The sequence below is a fragment of the Calliphora vicina genome, chromosome 3 (assembly GCF_958450345.1).
Source record: "Calliphora vicina chromosome 3, idCalVici1.1, whole genome shotgun sequence".
In the NCBI taxonomy this organism is placed as follows: domain Eukaryota; kingdom Metazoa; phylum Arthropoda; class Insecta; order Diptera; family Calliphoridae; genus Calliphora; species Calliphora vicina.
In genome coordinates, this window is record NC_088782.1 from 126648665 (window position 1) to 126669865 (window position 21201).

Sequence of the window (21201 nt, forward strand, 5' to 3'; positions counted from 1 at the left end):
ACAGTTGAGGAAGTAAAAAGAGCAGTTAAAGTGAATTAGTTTTCATAATTTGCCATAAATTAACAGATATAATTAATACAAGTAAACTTTTTTACTAAAATTTTTATTGGAATTAAAAACAAAATATAAAATCTAACATTTTCGATGCTCAGCTTTGTTACACTGTGGCTCATATAATACCCAAACTGCATCTCTTAGTACCATATACTACGAAAGCTATTCCATTCCTCTCTCTATGGTCAAAATTTGGTAAGGATCACTTTAATTTTTAGCTGTTTCCCTAGTGCGTATGATTAATATTAATTATTATGTTATTCACTTTAAAGCTCTTTAACTTTTGGACTAGAGCCGATGTTGTGTCCGAATAAAATTTATAAAAATCTTAAAGGTTTAAAGAATAAATAAATCAGTTTTAGATCTATTATCTTTGACCAATTAGTTCGTAAAAGTGACAAAACCAAGAGGAGATACTGACAAGACATAAGACAAGACATAAGACAAGACATAAGACAAGACATAAGACAAGACATAAGACAAGACATAAGACAAGACATAAGACAAGACATAAGACAAGACATAAGACAAGACATAAGACAAGACATAAGACAAGACATAAGACAAGACATAAGACAAGACATAAGACAAGACATAAGACAAGACATAAGACAAGACATAAGACAAGACATAAGACAAGACATAAGACAAGACATAAGACAAGACATAAGACAAGACATAAGACAAGACATAAGACAAGACATAACACACGACATAAGACTATCAGTATAAAACAATCCAGACACACTATCAGGTTGAGATTAGCAGGATAAGATTATCAGGTTAAAATTATCAGAAACTATCAGGACAAGACTCTCGGGATAAGACAGTCAGGAGACGACTATCAGGTTTAGATTAGCAAGACAAGATTATCAGGACAAAAATATCAGGACTAGACTATTAGCACAAAACTATAAGGACAATATTATCAGGTTGAGATTATCAAGACAAGACTATCAGGACAATAATATCAGGACAAGACTTTCAGGACAAGACGTTCAGAAGAAAACTCTCAGGATAAGACTATCAGGAAAAGACTATCAGGTCAAGAATATCAAGACAAGACTATCAGGACAAGACGTTCAGAAGAAAACTCTCAGGATAAGACTATCAGGACTAGACTATTATGATAAGACTATCAGAACAATAATATCAGGTCAAGACTATCAGGTTAAGATTATCAAGACAAGACTATCAGGAAAAGGCTATCAGGAAAATAGTATCAGGAAAAGACTATCAGGATAAGACTCTCTGGAGAAAACTGTTATGACTTGACTATTATGATAAGACTATCAGGACAAGTTTATCAGGACAAGACTGTCAGGATAAGGTTAACAGGGTTAGACAGTTATGATAAGACTATCACGACCAGATTATCAGGACAAGACTACCAGGAAAAGTCTATAAGGATAAGACTATCAGGAGAAGACTATCTGGACAAGACTATCAGGACAAGCCTATCAAGACAAGACTATCAGGACAAGACTAGCAGGTTAAGATTATCAAGACAATCAGGATAATATTGTCAGGACTATACTATTAGGAAAAGACTTCAGATCTTTCCTTCAGAAAACTTGCTGATTTTAGAATTCTATTACATTATTTTTTCCACAGCTGCTATCACACTATTCCTTCCATATGTGTCCAATACAAGGAAGGCATTACATTGCGAAACAACATTAAAACATGATGTTTTGTATCTCCTTTTATTATTGTGCTTTTGGCACAAATTTCCTCCATAGAAATGTATTTAGTGTAGAACAGCCAGAACAGAAATTGTCAATATGTCTACATTCATGCTTACACAAACACTCCTTAAAACTCTGGTTCATTGTTGTAGCACATTGTCAACGACAATGTTGCTAGCAACACAATGAAACCAGGACTCTAAAACGCAATTGCATTTTGAATTATTGAACAACACTCACGCTTAATGAGGTAGTGGCAGTGGTGGCTTTCAATGTATCCTTTATAAATACATATATGTGGCCTGAGAGTACAATCACAATTCGAGTACTCTAGCAGTTCAATATCAGGGAGTACGTGTTATTATAGACATTGGTAGCTGGTAGCACAAACAGCTTTAACTAGTTTACAACAATGTCATTCATGTTGGCTGTTGGCTCATTTCGTCTTTTGTTGCTGCTGCTTAAGTTTCTGTTGCAAATTTGTTTGATTTTTCTTAACGATTGGAACAGAGACTTGCAGTCTTTAGGGGCGCCACTCAACATGAATTTTGTAGCAGCTAAAGGAATAGTTTAAGAAACCCAAATATAATAAAGTTTAACCATTGTTTTTCTTACACAAAAATTCTTCTTCAACAAAATTTTCAATTTCCCTTTAATTGTTAAGATTACAGCAAGGCAAAAACTACAGATTCCTATGAAATGAAAATTTTATCAAGAAAATAAGCAACAGTTTGTTTAAGATTGTTTGTTTTGAAAACATTTCTGGCCCCAGTCTGCAATTCCCAAATGTTTACACTCTCACATTTACATAAAAGAGCTGGGAAGAGGGAGTTTGTTGCAATTTAAAATACAATTTTATCTTTTTTGGTATTCTTAACTAAACAAAAATCCTTTTATATATAACTAATACTGGCTATAGCTTTCTTGTTTTCAGGGCAATTTAAGTAATCTTTTTTAATGAATTGTTGTTGAAACTATTCTTTGTCGATAATAAAAGAAGCAGAATGGCTTGTTTCCCTTTTTCATGTGGCCATGATTTGCTTATTGAGCTCGAGCTAGAAATATTTTACAAAATTTTTATGCAATTAAGTTTGTACTTTTTTTGGTTGTTTTGTTATTTGGTTGGCTTTTACTGTGACCCACAAAGGAAACAAGTGAAGACAGCTTTAGGCAATTAATGACTAGACTGTAAGAATTTTCAATTTCGAACATTTTCATCTGCTGTGCCTGCCTGTGTGTGCTTATATATTGAAGGGTTTTTGCTGGGAAAACCTACAACAAAAGTTTGGTCTGTTGTTGTGGCAAAAGTGTAGACGAAACACAAAGTGGCCAAATCAAATTAAAATCAGCAATTATAATGAAATTATTAAGGGTAATTCAACAAATTGTTAAAAGCAATGTTGAGAATTGGTAGACAAAATAACAAGAACTAATAGAATGGTGGGGTTATTATACTTGAAATTTACTAAAACATACAAGATAAAAAAAATTAAATTTTAAAGATAAATTTTATCAGCTTAAATGCACTTTGTAGTAAATTATAGCTTTCTCTTTCATATGTTTTGAAACCTTAAGTTCTCCTGTAGCTTAGGCTAAAATTTTGTAGCAATTGCTTAAATTTTTGAAGAGCTTTTTAAGAAATAACTTTTATTTTAAATTTTGATACCACTGTGCGTATGATTAATATTTATTAGAAAGTAAGTGTGCTTAAAACCTTATAACTTTTTGGATAAAAAAGATTTCTTTAAACGGTAAACTGTAATGAAATCTTGAAAGTCCATACAATATATTGGTATATGTTAAGTCAGTTCGTGTTGTTGAATTTTATAAATTTTTTTAAGTTTAGGGGAAAAATTAATTTTCGTTAGCTAAAAATTTAATATTTTTTTGCTAAATATTCTAAAGAATTTTATTAATAAATTAGTTACAGAAGAAGTAATAATAAACTAATTTTCATTCTGGTAAAAATACTAAACTTTTTAAAAATTGGCAATATTATGCAATTTTAATAATGAAATTTGACCCACTGTGCATTAGCTTTCATTAGTAGTTTACTAATGCCTTAAAGCTTAGCCTTTCTATTATAAATAGTTAAAATTTTGTAATAATTAGACTAGATTTGTAGGAGTTATACTTATGAATATTTTACTACAAACTGTACGTATGATTAATATTAATTATGCGATAAACTATTTAAAACCTGTATAACTTTGCGATGATAAAATATTTTATGGTGAAACAAACTGTAAAATAATTCTAGAAGACCACACTATTGTTTTGTTTATAAACATTTTCGTATCTTTAAGAAAAAATCTAAATTTTTTATGTTCAAAAAAATATTTTTTTCTCAGTTGCAATAATTTTAATAACAAAATTTGACCCACTGTACGTCTGCCTTCATTAGTAGTTCACAAATGCCTTAAAGCTTAGCCTTTCCATTATAAATAGTTAAAATTTGATACTAATTTGGCTAGATTTGTAGTAATTATACTTTTAAAATATTTTACTACCCACTACGTATGATTAATATTAATTATGCGATAAACTACTTAAAACTTGTATAACTAGGCCACACTATTGTTTAATTTATAAAAAAAAATGTTGTCTTTAAGAAAAAATCTAAATTTTTCTATTTTAAAAAAAAAATATTTTTTTCTCTGTTGGAAAATATTTTTCTTAATTACTGAATTAAATAAATTATATATAGAGATTCTAATACAGTACTCGCTTTGTATGTTTCATAAAAAATAAATAAAATCTCAAAACTATTTTAAAAATTTGCAATAATATGCAATAATTTTGATAACGAGATTTGACCCACTGTGCGCCAACTGTTATTAGTAGTTTATTAATGCCTTAAAGCTTAGCCTTTCAATTATCAATAGTTATAATTTTATACTAATTAGATAAGATTTGTAGGAGTTATACTTTAAGAATATTTTACTATAGAAAAAAATAAAATCACAAAACCGTTGCTATTTTTACCCACTGTAAATTTGGTTATATTAACTGTAAATATGGCTATTAGAAAGCTTAACCTTTCTTCTGCTGGAGCTCAAAATTTCATTGAGAATGTTTAAATTTTAAAGAAATTATACATATAAAAACTTTTCTTTAAAATCAAGACCACCTCTACGTATGATTAATATTAATTATATAGTAAATTACTTAAAATCTTCATAACTTTTTAAAGGCATACGATTTCTTTGTGAAATAAACTGCAAAATTATCCTAAAATATCACACAATGCACTGGTTTATCACAATTTATTTATCTGTAAGGAAATTTGTAGATTTTTCAATGTTTCTAAGAAATTTTTTTCTGACTTAAAAATTAATTTTTCTAGAAAAGTGAAATTGATGTAGATTTAAATACAGTATCATTGAAATATCTTAGGTAAATACAATTAGCTATACATTTTTTGTTTTAAAATTTATTCTACAAAATTTTCTTAAGTTATACAGTGTTAGTAGTTTTCTTTTTATTATAAGCCTTTGCTAGTAAAGCTGCAATTAATTTACATTTGTTTTATACAAAACCCTCCATAATTTTTCTTAAACCAAAATATTTTGCTTTCAATAACATTTAAGGTTGTAGATGGCAAATAGCCAGTCTTCTATATTAAATAGTGTTTGTCATCTATAACAATGTTTTATTTATTTATATGTATAAACTTCCCCTCAATGGCTTGGCTATTTCGATGTAATTTGTTATTGGTGTATTAAACCAAATTGAAATTAATATAAATCATGATCTTACTACTAAAGCCATTATAAACAAATACAAATACAGCTATTGGAAAAAGCCAACAAACAAATATACTCTGGTGTATATAAATAGTTTATACTCCCCTTTTTTATGTAAGGATGTGCCAAGGAAGGACAATGTAATGCGTACATTACTACATTTAGTACTACAATTCACACAATATAAATCCAATAAAATCCAGTGATTTACAAACACTAACTAGTCATACAGATTTAACTCTGCTACATAAACGTATAAATGAAAAACATCCACTAGATTTTTTCATAGACAAAAAAATAAAAATATATACAAAACGCCATATATATTTGTAACTAAAAACATTGTAAAACTATAAAACAATGCAACATACCAACACAAATTCTAGCATACTAAAAAATAAAAAATAGAGATTAAAAAAATAACAAAAAAATCTACAAAAAAAAGAAGCTAAAACACATAAAATCATAAACGCTACTGCAGATACAACTGAAAACAATAATAAAAAAATCAAATAAAAATGCAGGCAACAGAAAAAAAACCATTTACGTTAAACTCGTTGACCAAGTGCCATTGACTTACATACTTTTAGCTACATGAATTTTAAGACTTTAAACTACAAAACGTGCATCTCTCTACTTACTAACATAGATAGATACATTTATTAAGCTTACACATACGTTGTTTATTGTTGTGTTTTGGATTTGTACAACAAATATATAAAAACGCGCTAAAACAAAAAAAAAAATTGCAAACTTTTATTTCCAACAAAATTGTTCTCATATTTGTTTAGTATTTTGCAAACGAAATTGTTTTTGACGCAAAAATTGTACAAAAAAAAAAAAAAAAAAAAACTAAAAGAAAAACAAATAAATTAAATAAACAAACTAGTAAATTGGACTTGATGTAAACAATTTTTACGAAATAAACGACTTTGAAGGTAGCTATAAAAAAAATTTTAAAAAATAATTTTTAATTTCGCTAGTTCAGGCAAAAAAAAATGTCTTTATTCTCGAGAAAAATCACAATTTAAATCATAAAAGCTTGGCCTTTATATTACCTATTAAAATTATTTACTAATTGATATAAATTTGTAGGAATTATTCATAAAAAACTAATTATTATAAATCAATACATCCAGTACGTATGATTGATATTAATTATGGGGTATCTTATTTAAAATCTTTATAACTTTTTTATTGTTAAGGATTTGTTAATAAAATAAAAGTCAAAATAATCTTAAAATACCCTACTATCAGCTAGAGATAGAGAATAGTTATCAGCTAAGTCACAGTGGCTCGAAATCATACTTAAAGTTGTTAATAATTGTTTTCACAAAAGTTTTTTTTTCAAAATTTTTTTTTTACCTAGAAAAAATTTAATAATTGCTTTAATAATACTAAAAAATAGACCAACTTATCAATATTATGGAATGATTTGCATGATTTGGCAGTTTATTTTACAATATAATGTTTAGCCATCTAAAAGTTATAAAGATTATAAGTAATTTACCCCATAATTAATATTAATCATATGTACAGGTGGCTGATTTAATGATAAAGTTTTTGTATACACAATGTTGGCAAATATGCTCCATTCATAATCAAAGTTTATACATAAATAGAAGAAAGGTTGAGCATTCTTTCTAGGATTTGCTAAATTTTCCAAAGTTAATATTAGCTGAGTTACAGTGGCTTAAATTATTATTTTTTTTCTGACAAAAAAATATTTGTATTTAAATTCGGTTAAAAATCTTTTCTCAGAAAAATGCAGTTAAAGAATCTATTGATAAAAAAATATTTCTTGGAATTTATTTTTATTAAAAAATTTTCTACAACATTTTTGGAAACATTTTGGGACTGGGACTTAGCTAATTTTGAGACTGTACCAAAGCGTATGTTTTTCTCTAAAATTGTGTAGTGTTTTCCTAAATCTATGACGAGTTATTTATCAAGTATTAAAATTTTTAATAAAAACTCCACTGCATATGATTAATATTTATTTACTATAAGTTTTTTTAAATAACTTGTAATTTTTTAATTAAAAAATATTTCTTAACAAAATAAACTGTAAAGGAATAAAGATGAAGCAAAATACTTATCAAAATGATTTAGATTGTTTAAAAACATGAAAAATTCAAAAAAGTTTCAAAAGTATTTATAGCAATTTATTCGGTTATATTTGTCACAACATAACTTTCTCAGTATTTTAGAAATTTAAGCTTAAAAGCCTAATTGGTTCTTAACATGTGGCAAAAATTTGGTAGCAATCGCTTTTATTATGTACTAAAATATTTTTTTATATCACTTAACCCACTGTACGTATGATTAATATTAATTATTGACTAAACTGCTTTAATAACGTATAACTTTTTAACTGTTAAGTATATTGCTATAGATTAAATTGGCAAAAATAGAGAAGATATAAAGGTTCTTGAAAATTCGAACAGAAAATTATTTTTTAAAAGAAAAATATTTTTTAAAATTTTTTGAAAAAAAAAATAAAAATTTTCATAATTCAAAAATTTTGTAAAATTGAAAAAAATATATATTTTTTATTATTGTATTTCTAAGCTTAGCAGTTTGACACAATCAGCATTTTTACATTTAACACATCAAGTCTAAATATATTTTTAAACGTGCATACAGCAGCAATTTAAAAGAATCGCATAGACAAACATGCAAAATACTTTAACAAATAAAAATACTAAAGACAATGAAATGTAAATAGCGCGAATAGCAAAAATAAATACAAAATAAAGTAAATATATATATTTTTTGCGACACAATGCGAAACGCATTTTTACAGTCAGTAAAATAAACAATTAATGCCGTGTAAAAATTGGACATGAACAAGTTTTGTTTTTTTTTTCATTTTGTAAAACCATACTGAAGCTGGCCAATATTTATAATGCTCGTACATTTATTTTAACATGCTATGTAAAACCATTTCATTGGTTTTTGCCAGCATTGAACATACATTTCTTTTTTTGTATATTTAAATGTGGAAAAAATTGCCAACAAAATCCTTTAAAATAAATCGCTAAAATCCTATAAAGTTTAACGAGAAATCTCATCCAAAAAAAAAATCGCTTCAACAATACTTTTGTTTTTGTTGGTAATGTAAAAAGTTTAACTCAAAAAAAATAAAACAACATTTATTTGAACAATATTGACAATGTATGTGCAACAAAACGACAACCGACAACATAATACTCTTAAACAAGCTTAAAGAGTTACCACCAGATTTAAATGCTATATTCACATATTTATACATGTGTAACATTTGGACATTGATTATAAATAAAAATTTGCACTAAATACGCAGACACACAGGGGCAGAGTTAGCAATGTTAGTGACATGGAAAAACTGTGACAATCAACCAAAACATGGAAATAGCATCACATCAATGGACAAAAATCCAACAGCTACAAGTGACACGGACAATTTACGAAAAAAAAAAATACCACAAATTACTGAGTGTTACATTGCAATTACTCAAAAGTACTTAAAATGTATTAAATAAACAACAAATGCTACGCCTGGTTTTGGTTAAGGATAGTATTTGTTTTAAATAAAGCGATAATGTTTAAAGAGAAATACAAATATTCAGTTAAAGCAATCTATAGGCTGGGAATTAAAATTAAAAAATCTTATCTCCCAATTAATATACATATTTGCCACACTATCATTTGCCCAGTACTTTAGATAGAAGTATCCCTGCTTTGTTACCTAAAAGCTTAATAAGTCCTTAACATGTGGCAAAAATTTGGTAGCAATCGCTTTTGTTTTAAAGAAATTATTTAATAAAATGTATTTTATTTCATTTAACGACCCACTGTACGTATGATTAATATTAATTATTGACTAAACAGCTTTAAAGCCTTCTAAATTTTTAAATATAAATGATATTGCTATATATTAAAATGTAAAAAATAGAGAAGTTTTAAGAATTCTTGAAAATTCTAACAGAAATTAATTTTTTGAAAAGAAAATATTTTTTAAAATTTTTTGAAAAAAAAAATAAAAATTTTCATAATTCTAAAATTTTGTAAAATTTAAAAAAAAAATTATTTTGAAAATTTTTCATAGCATTTTAGTTTGTTTAGAAAATTTATTAAAAAAAACTCTTTAAAAACACCAATTTATTTTACTATAAAATTTAAAATCAAACTCAAATTAAATGTTACTTTTAAGATACAATATTACCAGAAACCATTTAAAACACATATATTTATATATGGAATTTTTTTTAAAAAAATTCCGGATTTTTTTCATTTTTACATATAAACTACACCTTCTGAATTTAAATAAATATGTTAAACTCCTGCATATTTTTCCCCTAAAACTAACATAAAAACCTTAATACTTGTTCACTATTTTCACCATTCATTTTCAAAGGCCTTAAAATTCATATAAAATGTTCTTGTTTTCATTTACTCTTTTAGGAATTAATAACAAATGAAACATCGATTGATTTGATAAATTTGGAGCCACATGCCATGTATCGCATCATGGTATTGACACGCGGTAAATTTGGCACATCATTGCCATCATCCATGTTGTTGATCAATACAACTGAAATTAACAACAGTAGCAGTGATGGAAATACTGAAACTATAAAAGGTAAAACTGAAATTAACAAAACAAAACAAAAAAAAATATTTATTTTTTTATGTGAAAATCATACAATATGCCGCATACTGCATACGTGCATATAAAATTTACTAAAATAAAACTCCTATAACAGCAACAACGACTAAAACATTGACAAATTGTTAATTACAAGTCAATAGCAACCGAAAGAATTACAAAAAAAGATATACAGCAAACAAGTAATAGTAATAATTTGAAGTTAGAGGCGAATATTAAATGCACTTCATTTAGTTCAGAAAAATGTGGTTTCTTTGCAAAGATAAAAATAGAAAAAATAAAAATTTCTTTTTAGAGAAATTTATATACCTCACAGTATCATTTGCCCAGTATTTAGGATAGTCATGTCTCAGCTTTATTTAATATAAATGCTTAATTAGTCCTTAACATATGCTAAAAATTTGGTAGCAATTGCATTTCTATAGAAGAAATTGTGGCCTAAAACATTATTTATTCCATATAACGAACCACTGTACGTATGATTAATATTAATTATTGACTAAACTACTTTAAAGCTTTATAACTTTCGGACTATAAATGATATTGCTTTAGATTAAACTGATTAAAATAAAGAATATTTAAGAGATTTTAAAAAATATAATAGAAAACAATTTTTTAAATCCAATATATTTTTTTTTTTAACTTTTGAAAAAAATTTAATTTTTGGTGTTTTGAAAATTTCGTAAATTTAAAAAAATAAGACACTTTTCTGTAGTAAAATGTGCCACTAAAGAAGAAAAAGTGTAAGAAGACACTTTTATCTAGAGATATTAGTCTCTAATGAAGACTATTTTCTATAGAGAAAAGTCTTTATTTTTGTCTTTATAGAAGACTCTGAAGGAGACACTTTTCTCTGGAGAAATTTGTCTCTAAAAATACGCATTTCTAAAGAGAAATTTGTCTCTAAAGAAGAGACTTTTCTCTGGATAAATTTGTCTTTAAAGAAGGTACTGTTCTCTAGAGAAATTTGTCTCTAAAGAAGATACTTCTCTCTGGAGAAATTTGTCTTTAAAGAAGATACTTTTCTCTGGAGAAATGTGTCTCTAAAGAAGACACTTTTCTTTACAGAAATTTGTCTCCAAACAAGACACTATTCTTTACAGAAATTTGTCTCTAAAGAAAACACCTTTCTCTAGAGTAATTTGTCTATAAAGATGACACTATTCTCTGGACAAAGTTTTCTCTAGAGAAATTTTGTCTCGAAAAAAGAGTTTTCTCTACAGAAATTTGTCTCTTAAGAAGACTCTTTTCTCCGTAGAAATTTGTCTCTAAAGAAGACTGTTTTCTCTGAAGAAATTTGTCCCTAATGAAAACTCTTTTCTCTGGAGAAATTTGTCTCTAAAGAAGACAGTTTTTTCTGGAGGAATTTGTCTCTAAAGAAGTCTCTTTTCTCTAGAGAAATATGTCTCTATAGCAGACACTTTTCTCTAGAGAAATTTGTCTCTAAAGAAGTTTCTTTTCTCTAGAGAAGTATGTCTCTAAAGAAGACACATTTCTCTAGAGAAATATGTCTCTAAAGAGCACAATTTTCTCGGGAGACATTTGTCTCTATAGAGGACACTTTTCTCTAGAGAAATTTGTCTCTAAAGAGCACAGTTTTCTGTGGAGAAATTTGTTTCTAAAGAGCACAATTTTCTCTGGAGAAACTTGTCTCTGAAGAAGATATTTTTCTCTAGAGAATTTTGTCTCTGAAGAAGATAGTTTCGAATAGAGAAAATATAGGAAAAAGTGAAGAGAAATTATGCAGTAAATAAAGATTTGTATTTGAAAGTCAGCCTGTATCCATGTAATGTATACGTATTTAATGAAGGTATAAAAGAGTCTGTGTGTTTGTGTTCATTTCAAATGTATAAAAAGCATCAACATCAAAATCATCATCGTCAGGCGCATCTCTTGACACTCAAACTCAAACACACAATCCCACATAGACACTGCCGTCCTGTCATATAAACCCACACAGACTCGTTTATACCTACATTCTTTATTCGATCAACCATTAACATTTTATGGTTGATGGTTGACTAATTTGTACAATAATTTTTTGTAAATTTATTTTTTGAATGCAGTATTTTTGTATTATTGTTGTTGTTGGTTGGTTTCGTTTTTGCTATTATTGTTATTTGATTATTATTAAATCTATAAATTGTTGATGTTGTTCTGTATTTATTTCCAGTTGATCAGCAACAGCCAAAACATATTTATGGTGCTCCCTCACCACCGCATTCATTGGCCATTATTGCTCATAGTGCCACTTGGATGCAATTGACATGGCAACCACCAGAATATTCACATCCCCATGAGAAAATTACCTACAGGTATGTGTAACTATGAATAAACATGTATTGAAATAAAAATATGTATGTATGGATGTGATCTGTTATTGATTTTGATTTTTGTTGATTATTATTTTTATTTGTGATTTAATTATGAAACATTTTTTGTGATTATTTTTATTTTTGTTTTGGGTGGGTTGTAAGCTGAAAACACATTGACACTGTTCTGTTCTGTTCTTCAACAGAAATGTCACACAATCTGTTGTAACTCTCATCATCATCATCCTCTTGTTATGGTGGTTCTGACCATTATTGTGTGTTTGAATTCCTCTTGCTAGCATTAAGATTTAGTTGTCATGGTTTTCCCAACATCAGTTGTTAAGTGTTGCTGTTGGACGGTGATGATGATGGCCCCCCGAGCATAAATGTTAAATTCTGTTGAATATTCGTTCTCATGTCCTTTAGGTATGCGAAAAAAACAAGCATTACAAGCGGGGGTGGACTAAAGTTTTTGTGATGTGTAATTTGATAAACATTTTTATTTCGAGTCTTTTTTTCATTTTTGCCATAGTGTAAGTTTAAAAACAAGTCAAACTGTTAATTACTAAGGTTCAAATGATTGTGTCAAATGTGTAGTAAGAATTGATGAGTTTGGGAGGAAAAATCTGCAGTGAAATAAACAATGAAATTTTAATTGGAGAATTTAAAGAGAAAATGTAATCGATATTTTGATGAGGCTAAAGTTGCAGTAGGCAACATAGAGTTAAATATAGATTTAAATATAAAAAATCAGCTGTGTGAGTAGGTATTAAACCAATCACAGAGGAATATAGATAGACATAATTTAAATAATTTTAATATTTTAGTAGTAGATATACTACTATTTCAAAAAGTATATTTTTGTTCTCTATACTACATTTATTATTTAATAAATTGAAAAAATCATTGTTTAAGCGATTTAAAAAAAAGTAGTAAAAATACTACTATTTCAAAAAGTATTTTTTTCTACCTTTTTTAAATCGATAAATATTATTATTTTTCAAATTTATTCAACAAATAAATGCATTTATTTGTTGAATAAATTTGAAAAATAATAATATTTATCGATTTAAAAAAAGTAGTAGAAATACTACTATTTGAAAAAATATTTATTATTCCAGAAATTAATTTATTTTCAACAGTTTTAAAATGTAGAAGCAGTAATACCTTTTTAAAAAAAAGTAGTAGAAATACTACTATTTGAAAAGTTAGTTTTTCTTCTAAAAATTCATTATTTGTTAAATAAATTTGAAAACTAAGAATTCTTATCGAAAATAGTAAATAAACTACCTTTTTTAAAAAATTAGTACGAAAGTAGTAAATTAAAAAAGTAATAGAATTAGTACATTTTGCAAAACTATTTTTTTCTACTAAAATTTAATTAATTAGGTGAATAAATTAAATAAATTACATAAATTAAAAGAAATAGTTAAAACACTAGCTTTTCTAAAATAGTAGTAGAAATATTACTAAATAATTTGTCCATAAAATTAATTTAATTGTTGAATAATTTCGAAAAATAATAATATTTATTGATTAAAAAGTAGTAGCAATACTTTTTCGAAAAAAGTAGTAGAAATACTACTATTTGAAAAATTCAGATTTTCTTCTAAAAATTCATTTAAAAAAATTCAATTAAATAAATTTGAAAACTAAGAATTTTTATCGGAAATTGTAAATAAACTACCTTTTTTAAAAAAAAGTAGTAGAATTAGTGCAGTTTGCTAAAGTATTATTCTACTAAAAATTAATTAATTAGTTGAATAAATTTGAAAAATTTCATAAATTAAAAGAAGTAGTGGCAATACTACCTATTCTAAAAAGTAGTACAAATACTGCTATTTGAAACAAATTTGTTTGTACATAAAATTCATTTAGGTATTTTTTGAATAAGTTTAAAAAATAAGAATTTTTAACGATTTAAAAATAGCAGTGGAAATACTACAATTTTTTTTGAAAAAAATTTTGTTCATAAAATTAATTAAAAAAATATCAATTTTTATCAATTTTAAAAAAAGTAGTAGAAATACTACTATTTGAAAAAGTTAGTTTTTCTGCTAAAAAATAATATATTTGTTAAATAAATTTTGAAAAATAAGAATTTTTATGGTTTCAAAAAAAGTAGTAAAAATATTACCTTTTTCAAAGAAGAAGTAGAACTACTACTATTTTAAAAATTAGTACAGCTTGAAAAAGTATTAATTTCTACTAAAATTTAATTAATTAGTTGAATAAATTTCAAAAATAACATCAATTAAAATAAGTAGTGAAAATACTACTTTTCTAAAAATGTAGTATAAATACTACTATTTGAAAAAAAAAATTCTTTGTGAATAAAATTTAATTATTTGTTGAATAAATTTAAAAAATTATAATTTTTATCGATTTAAAAAAAAAGTAGTAGAAATACTACTATTTGAAAAAATCCATTTTTCTGCTAAAAATAATATATTTGTTAAATAAATTCGAAAAAAACAAGTTTTTTTTTATTAAAAAAAATCTTGTGAACTGTTTAAATTGCTATCTTAAAATATATTCCTTTAATTTATCTTCTCTTTTAGAGTCTATCACAAACCCATGAAAGCCGATAAATTTAACAAGATCGAGACTAAAGTAGCATGGTTGCGCATGAACAATTTGAAACCCAGTTCCCAGCACATACTCTATGTAGAGGCTATGGGAGAAAAAGCCACCTCTTTACCCTCCGAAACATTAGTGGCCTGGACAGATCCAGCACTGCCAGCTTTTGTGGATGTAAGTTTAACGTTTTGTAAATAAAAATAAATATTTTTTGACATATGTTTTTTCTTTCAGCCACCCACTGTTCATCCTGCTGACAATGTGCCCGAAGGAGGTTCTATGACCATATTGTGTTTGGCTTTGGGTAATCCTGCTCCCACCATTTCTTTGTATGTGGGAGGTCATTTAGTGCGCCAGGACACCTCGAGACATATGGTCACGGTGATACACAATGTAACAGCAGATATGGAACATGTGTCCTGTTATGCCGACAATGGTTATGGAGTGCCCATGCAGGCCACCAGAAGAGTAAATATATGCTGTAAGTTTAGCAAATATTTCATTTACATATTTGTGAAAATTAAAAGTATTTCAACATTATTTTATTATTTTTAACTTGTATCCATAGATCCTCCCAAAATACAGGCTGCCGGCATTACAGTGGCCGCTGTAGGTGATGAGGTTGAGCTCAGATGCATGGTGGACTCCAAACCCGTACCCAAAACCATTTTCTGGCGTGATCATGATGGCCGCATTCCTGTCATACAGGGCGGCAATTATGATATAGCCATGCGCACCAATGAATCTCGGCCCACTTTCTATACCATGGCTTTGCGCATCAATAAATTGCAGGCCTCTGATGTGGGTGATTATTTCTGTCATGCTGAAAATCCTTTCGGTTCAGCCACTATACCTGTGTCGGTGCGCATACGCAATACGCCCACTTTAAATCAGAATGTCTCAGAATGTTGTGCTGAGATGAATGTTACCATGGCTTGTCGCAGTGCCTGCAGCTATTATGTGGACATTGATGCTATAGCCGATAAGCCAGAATGTATTACTGAATTTGATAAGCTCATGAAATGTGCTGCTGATGGTTCGGATCATCGCACTTGCTGTGCTGATTCGCATGTGCCGCGTAAATGTTTGAATTGGTGTAGGGGAGAGGCGGTGCGGTCGAAAGAGATTTGCAGCCTGCAATATGCCAGAACTATAGTGGGTTGTTTCGAGTCGAATCGTGAACGTTTGCCGGGACCACCGGAAAATATAGCCGTCAGTGTGATATCGGATAGTGAGGTTGTGATAAGGTGAGTGAAAATTAAAATTTAAGTATAAAAGAGTACTAAAAATATATACAACTATATAAACAAGTATTTTTCTACTAACATTTTTGAGATCTAAAAAAAGTAGTAGAAATACTACTATTTAAAAACGTATTTTTCTCACATAAAATTTACTTATTCGTTGAAAAAAGTATTGCTTTAAATCACTTCTTCTTTTAAATTTTTTTTAATTAAAAAAAAAAATGAAAATTTAATTCTTTTAAAAATATGTAGTATTAAAAATTACTTTGAATATTATCAAAATAGTATTATTTTTTACTTAAAACTCATTTCATTATAGAATAATTGTGAAAAATTAAACTTTTCAGTGATTTAAAAAAAGTAGTAGAAATACTACTGTTTCAAATAAGTACTTTTTCACACGGAATTCATTCGTTCGTTGTACAAATTTTAAATATAAACATTTGCATCTTATAAAATTATTTTATTTGTTGAATAATGTTAAAAAATAAAAGTTTTCATTGTTTTTAAAAAAGTAGTTTATATACTACTATTTGTAAAAGTTAGTTTTTTGGAAGAACTCATTTCAAGGATTTAAGTTTTCGACAATTTTCTGTCAAATCAATTATTTTGTTAAAAAAATTGATATTATGTTTTAAAAAAAGTAGTAGAAATAATACTATGTGAAAAACTATTCGAAAAAAGATATTCTTTAAGAATTATTGTTTTTTAGAAAATTATTAACATTAAAAAAATTAATTAGAAACAACAAGTTTCATACAAATTAAAAAAAGTAGTAAAAATACTACTTTTCTAAAAACTATATTTTTTCCATAAAATTAATAAATTATGTTTTTGATGGGTTTTCTAAAACGTAGTAAAAATACTACATTTTGAAAAAAGTTTTACTTTCTTTAAGAAAGTATTTTTTTAACAAATTCTTCAAGAATAAAGCTGAAAAATAACCGTTTCTAATGGTATTGTAAAAAGTAGTAGAAATACTACTATTTGAACAGGATCTAAACTATTCTAAAAAGTACTTTTTTATGCTTAAAATTGTTGGCATTGTTGAGTAAATATAAAAATTTATGTTTTTTTTGAGTTTTGTATAAAGTCTAAAAAAGTAGTAGACATACTACTATTTTGAAAAGTTTAAAAAATTAAATTTTTCTGAAGGAATTTTGATAATTATTAAAATTTGAAGTTATTTTGAATTTATGAAAAAGTAGTAAAAATACTACTTTTTAAAAAAAAGTTTTATAAATAAAATATAAAAAAATTCTTAATTTGTTAATCTAAAATTAAATACTTATGTTTTCTTATATTTTGTAAAAAGTAGTAGAAATACTACTATTTGAAACAAGTAGATATTTTAAAGAAAAATTGCTTAAGTAATAGTTTTGTAAAGAAAAATCTTAAATTAGTTAAATTAAATTAAAAACTTAAAATTTTCGTAGTTTTTGTAAAAAGTAGTAGAAATAGTACTATTTGAAAAAAGTTGTAGAGCCACTAAAATATAGATTTCTTTCATAAAAATATATTTTTTTATTGAATACATATAAAAATTAAATAATTGCATTGTTTTAAAAAAAGTAGTAGATATACTACTTTTTGAAAATTAAATTATTACATTTTCAAATTTTTTTTCTTTAAACATAATGTTTAAATATAAAAAAAATGAATAATTTCATTGCTTAAAAAAAGTAGTAGAAATACTACTTTTTAAAAAAGTAGTTATTTCCCTTAAATTATTAAATTTTTTAAAAGCTCTACTTAAAACAAAATTTTTAACAATTTATTTAAATTTTTGCTAAAATTTTTTAATTTCAAATACTTATATTTTCTTACATTTTGTAAAAAGTAGTAGAAATACTACTATTTAAAACAAGTAGTTTTTCTTTAAAAAATTTCCTAAGTAATAATTTTGTGGTAAAAAGTAAAATAAAATTATTATTTAATTAAATTTGTAAAAAGTAGTAGAAATATGTATAAGAAAAATATAATTTTTATTCAGTAAATATAAAAAACAAATATTTTAATGGTCTTAAAAAAGGTAGTAGAAATACTACTTTTTGAGAAAGTAGTTATTATCCTTAAATTATGACAGTTTCATAAAATTTTTACTTTAAACAAAAAAAAGTATTAAATTTTCATTGCTTAAAAATAGTAGTAGAAATACTACTTTGCTAAAAAGTAATTATTTCCCTTAAATTATTAAAGTTTCATAAAATTTATACTTAAAATTAAATTCTTAACAATTTATTTGTTAAATTTGTAAATAGTAGTAGAAATACTACTATACTACTATTTGAAAAAAACTTGTAGAAATACTAAAATGAAGATTTATATAAGAAAAATATATTTTTTATTGTGTTAATATAAAAAACAAATATGTTAATTGTTTTAAGAAAGGTAGTAGAAATACTACTTTTTTCAAAAAGTAGTTATTATCGTTAAATTATGGTAGTTTCTAAAATTTCTATTTAAAACATAATGTTTAAATATAAAAAATAAATAATTTCATTGCTTAAAAAAGGTAGTAGAAATACTACTTTCTTAAAAAGTAGTTATTATCCTTAAATTATTACAGTTTGAAAAAATTTTACTTTAAACATAATGTTTAAACAAAAAAAATTAATATTTCCATTAATTAAAAAAAAGTAGTAAAAATACTACTTTTTTAAAAAGTAGTTATTTTCCATAAATTATTACAGTTTCTAAAATTTCTACTTAAAATTAAACTTTTAACAGTTAATTTGTATCATTGCTTAAAATTTCAAGCTATTTAATTTATAATTTTAATTTTTGCCACAATATCCTTATCAAGTGGCATTTGAAAGCCTGTTTCTTGTTTTTTTTTTTTTTTGTATAAAAAAAACTTTGTTCATGTTTGTTTGGCTTTCCTGAACACGAACTAAAAACAAAAGACTTTTTCTGTAAGCCGGAAATGATAAGATAAAACGGAAATTGTATATAGAGGTTAAAAATCGAAATGAAATCTTTCTTGTGTTTCATATAAGCATGAATGGCTTTTATATAAAAATACATACGAATACAAAATAATAATTAAATAACCATGAATATTCATAGACGCAAACACTTAAACAAATAACGAGTCCTTAATGTATTTGTTGGCACTTACCAGCAGCACTCATACATGTTCAGAGACTGTAGCTCCTCAAAAGTTTTTAGAGTCTTTTCCGATATGAAAATTTGTTGGTTTCTAAACTACCATTTTGCCTTTATATCCTTGGGAAAAACTTTATATTTAGTAGTAGTTGGTAGCCAAACAAAGTCAGTTAGAGTGCTGGAGTGTGTGAGTGTATGGATGTGTGAAGAAGCTGTTAACACTTACACACATTAGTGGTCCTTGCACACCAGCAATATTTTCCAACAGCACAACAGTAACACACAAAAAACCCCAGCCACATTACCCTTGAGAAAATTTTAACAGGCAACCGAAAGAAGCCAACAAAAGCAACATTTGCACACTGTAACAAAAGCATCTAAAAACCACAAGCACTCAAGCAAGAGAACATTGTTAAACGAAAAACACTTTGGGAGCTAGAAAATGTGTATGAGTACACTTACACCTCCAAGAGTTTTTACACACTAAAGATGAATCTAGTTGCAAATGTGTGTTTGTTTTTATTTCAATATAAAAGCGTTACATTTACATACAAATCTTAACTGTTTCCTCTTTTTTTTGTGTTTGTGTGCTTTTCAGATGGGACCCACCAACCAAAAATCCCAATGTTGTAGATGGCTATCGAATATTTTACCATGAAGCTGCCATAATCGGCAACGAAATAGCAGCCAGTGAAACAATGACTGGCGGTGCTTTGGCAGCAGGAGGTCCTCTCGAAGCATCTTCATCACCCACCGCCTCCACAGCCTCCTCTTTACTCAATAGCAGCAATGCAACAAGCATGCAAATGTCTGGAAACTCTTCGGCTGGCATAAGCAGCAGTGAGGTAAGACGCATTGATGTCAAGGAAACCAGTGTAAACATAGATGGTCTCAAAAAGGATGTCTTATACGAGTTGGTAGTTAAGGCTGGCAATACATATGGTAAGTTACTAAAAACAACCCCTCTTTATGTAGTTGCCACGAGTGTGTGGCATGTTAAACATTTTCCTCTATTTTTTTTTAACATTTTTCTTTAAAATCTATGTATGTTTTTTCTGTTTAATTCCCTCTTTAGGTGCCAGTGTTTTAACTGAACCGATAAAATTCACACTTGGCGAACATCATGTTACATCGGCGACAACAACGTATTCACATGCGGTGGGTACGATAAGCGGTATTGTTGCAAGTATTTTAGCTGTTTTACTAGCAGCTGCCGCCATTATATTCTATAGACGCCATAGAGCAAATGGTAAGGCAGCCACCGGGGTGGCATTTGAAAATCCCACATATACCAGAGGTTTAGAACAAGTGCAGGTAAGTTAAGAAAGTTATACTTTATACACAAAAAAAAATACATAAACAAAAACTCATATCTACAACCACACTTTACATTATAAAAAAATATATAATGAAAACAAAATATTTAATTTAGAAAACGGGTTTAAACATACTTATACAACATTAAAACAGTGGTTTAAAGAACAATAGTTACTATTTCTTACAAGAAAAAAATGGAGAAATATTTTTCATCATTAAAATTTAAATTTTCAAAAATTTTTTTAAAAAGTTGTAGAAATACTACTTTTTTAAAAAGCTCATAAAATGTGATTTTTTTTAAATGTAAAACTTTTTAATTATTAAAATTTTCATTTTTGAATTTTTTTTTTAAAAAGTAGTAGAAATACTACTTTTTTAAAAAGCTCATAAAATGTGATTTTTTAAATGTAAAACTTTTTTATCAATAAAATTTAAATTTTTGAAATTTTTTTAAAAAAAGTAGTAGAAATACTACTTTTTTAAAAAGCTCATAAAATGTGA

At 26.6% G+C, this 21201-nt stretch overlaps 2 protein-coding genes across 6 annotated transcripts in view; both read left to right on the top strand.

Moving 5' to 3' along the window:
* The window catches only part of LOC135953082 (Ig-like and fibronectin type-III domain-containing protein 2), a 273456-nt gene that overhangs the window by 235316 nt on the left and 16939 nt on the right, over window positions 1-21201 (top strand). For all 4 annotated transcript variants that reach the window (XM_065502747.1, XM_065502744.1, XM_065502746.1 and 1 more), the window contains 7 exons: window positions 9935-10112; window positions 12313-12454; window positions 15013-15205; window positions 15266-15512; window positions 15600-16278; window positions 19982-20325; window positions 20459-20697. In XM_065502747.1, coding sequence (XP_065358819.1) covers window positions 9935-10112; window positions 12313-12454; window positions 15013-15205; window positions 15266-15512; window positions 15600-16278; window positions 19982-20325; window positions 20459-20697 — 2022 coding nt within the window. The remainder of the gene's footprint in view (window positions 1-9934; window positions 10113-12312; window positions 12455-15012; window positions 15206-15265; window positions 15513-15599; window positions 16279-19981; window positions 20326-20458; window positions 20698-21201) is intronic.
* DCX-EMAP (Doublecortin-domain-containing echinoderm-microtubule-associated protein) overlaps window positions 1-21201 on the top strand; it is a 487657-nt gene that overhangs the window by 235302 nt on the left and 231154 nt on the right. The gene's annotated exons all lie outside the window — the stretch shown is intronic.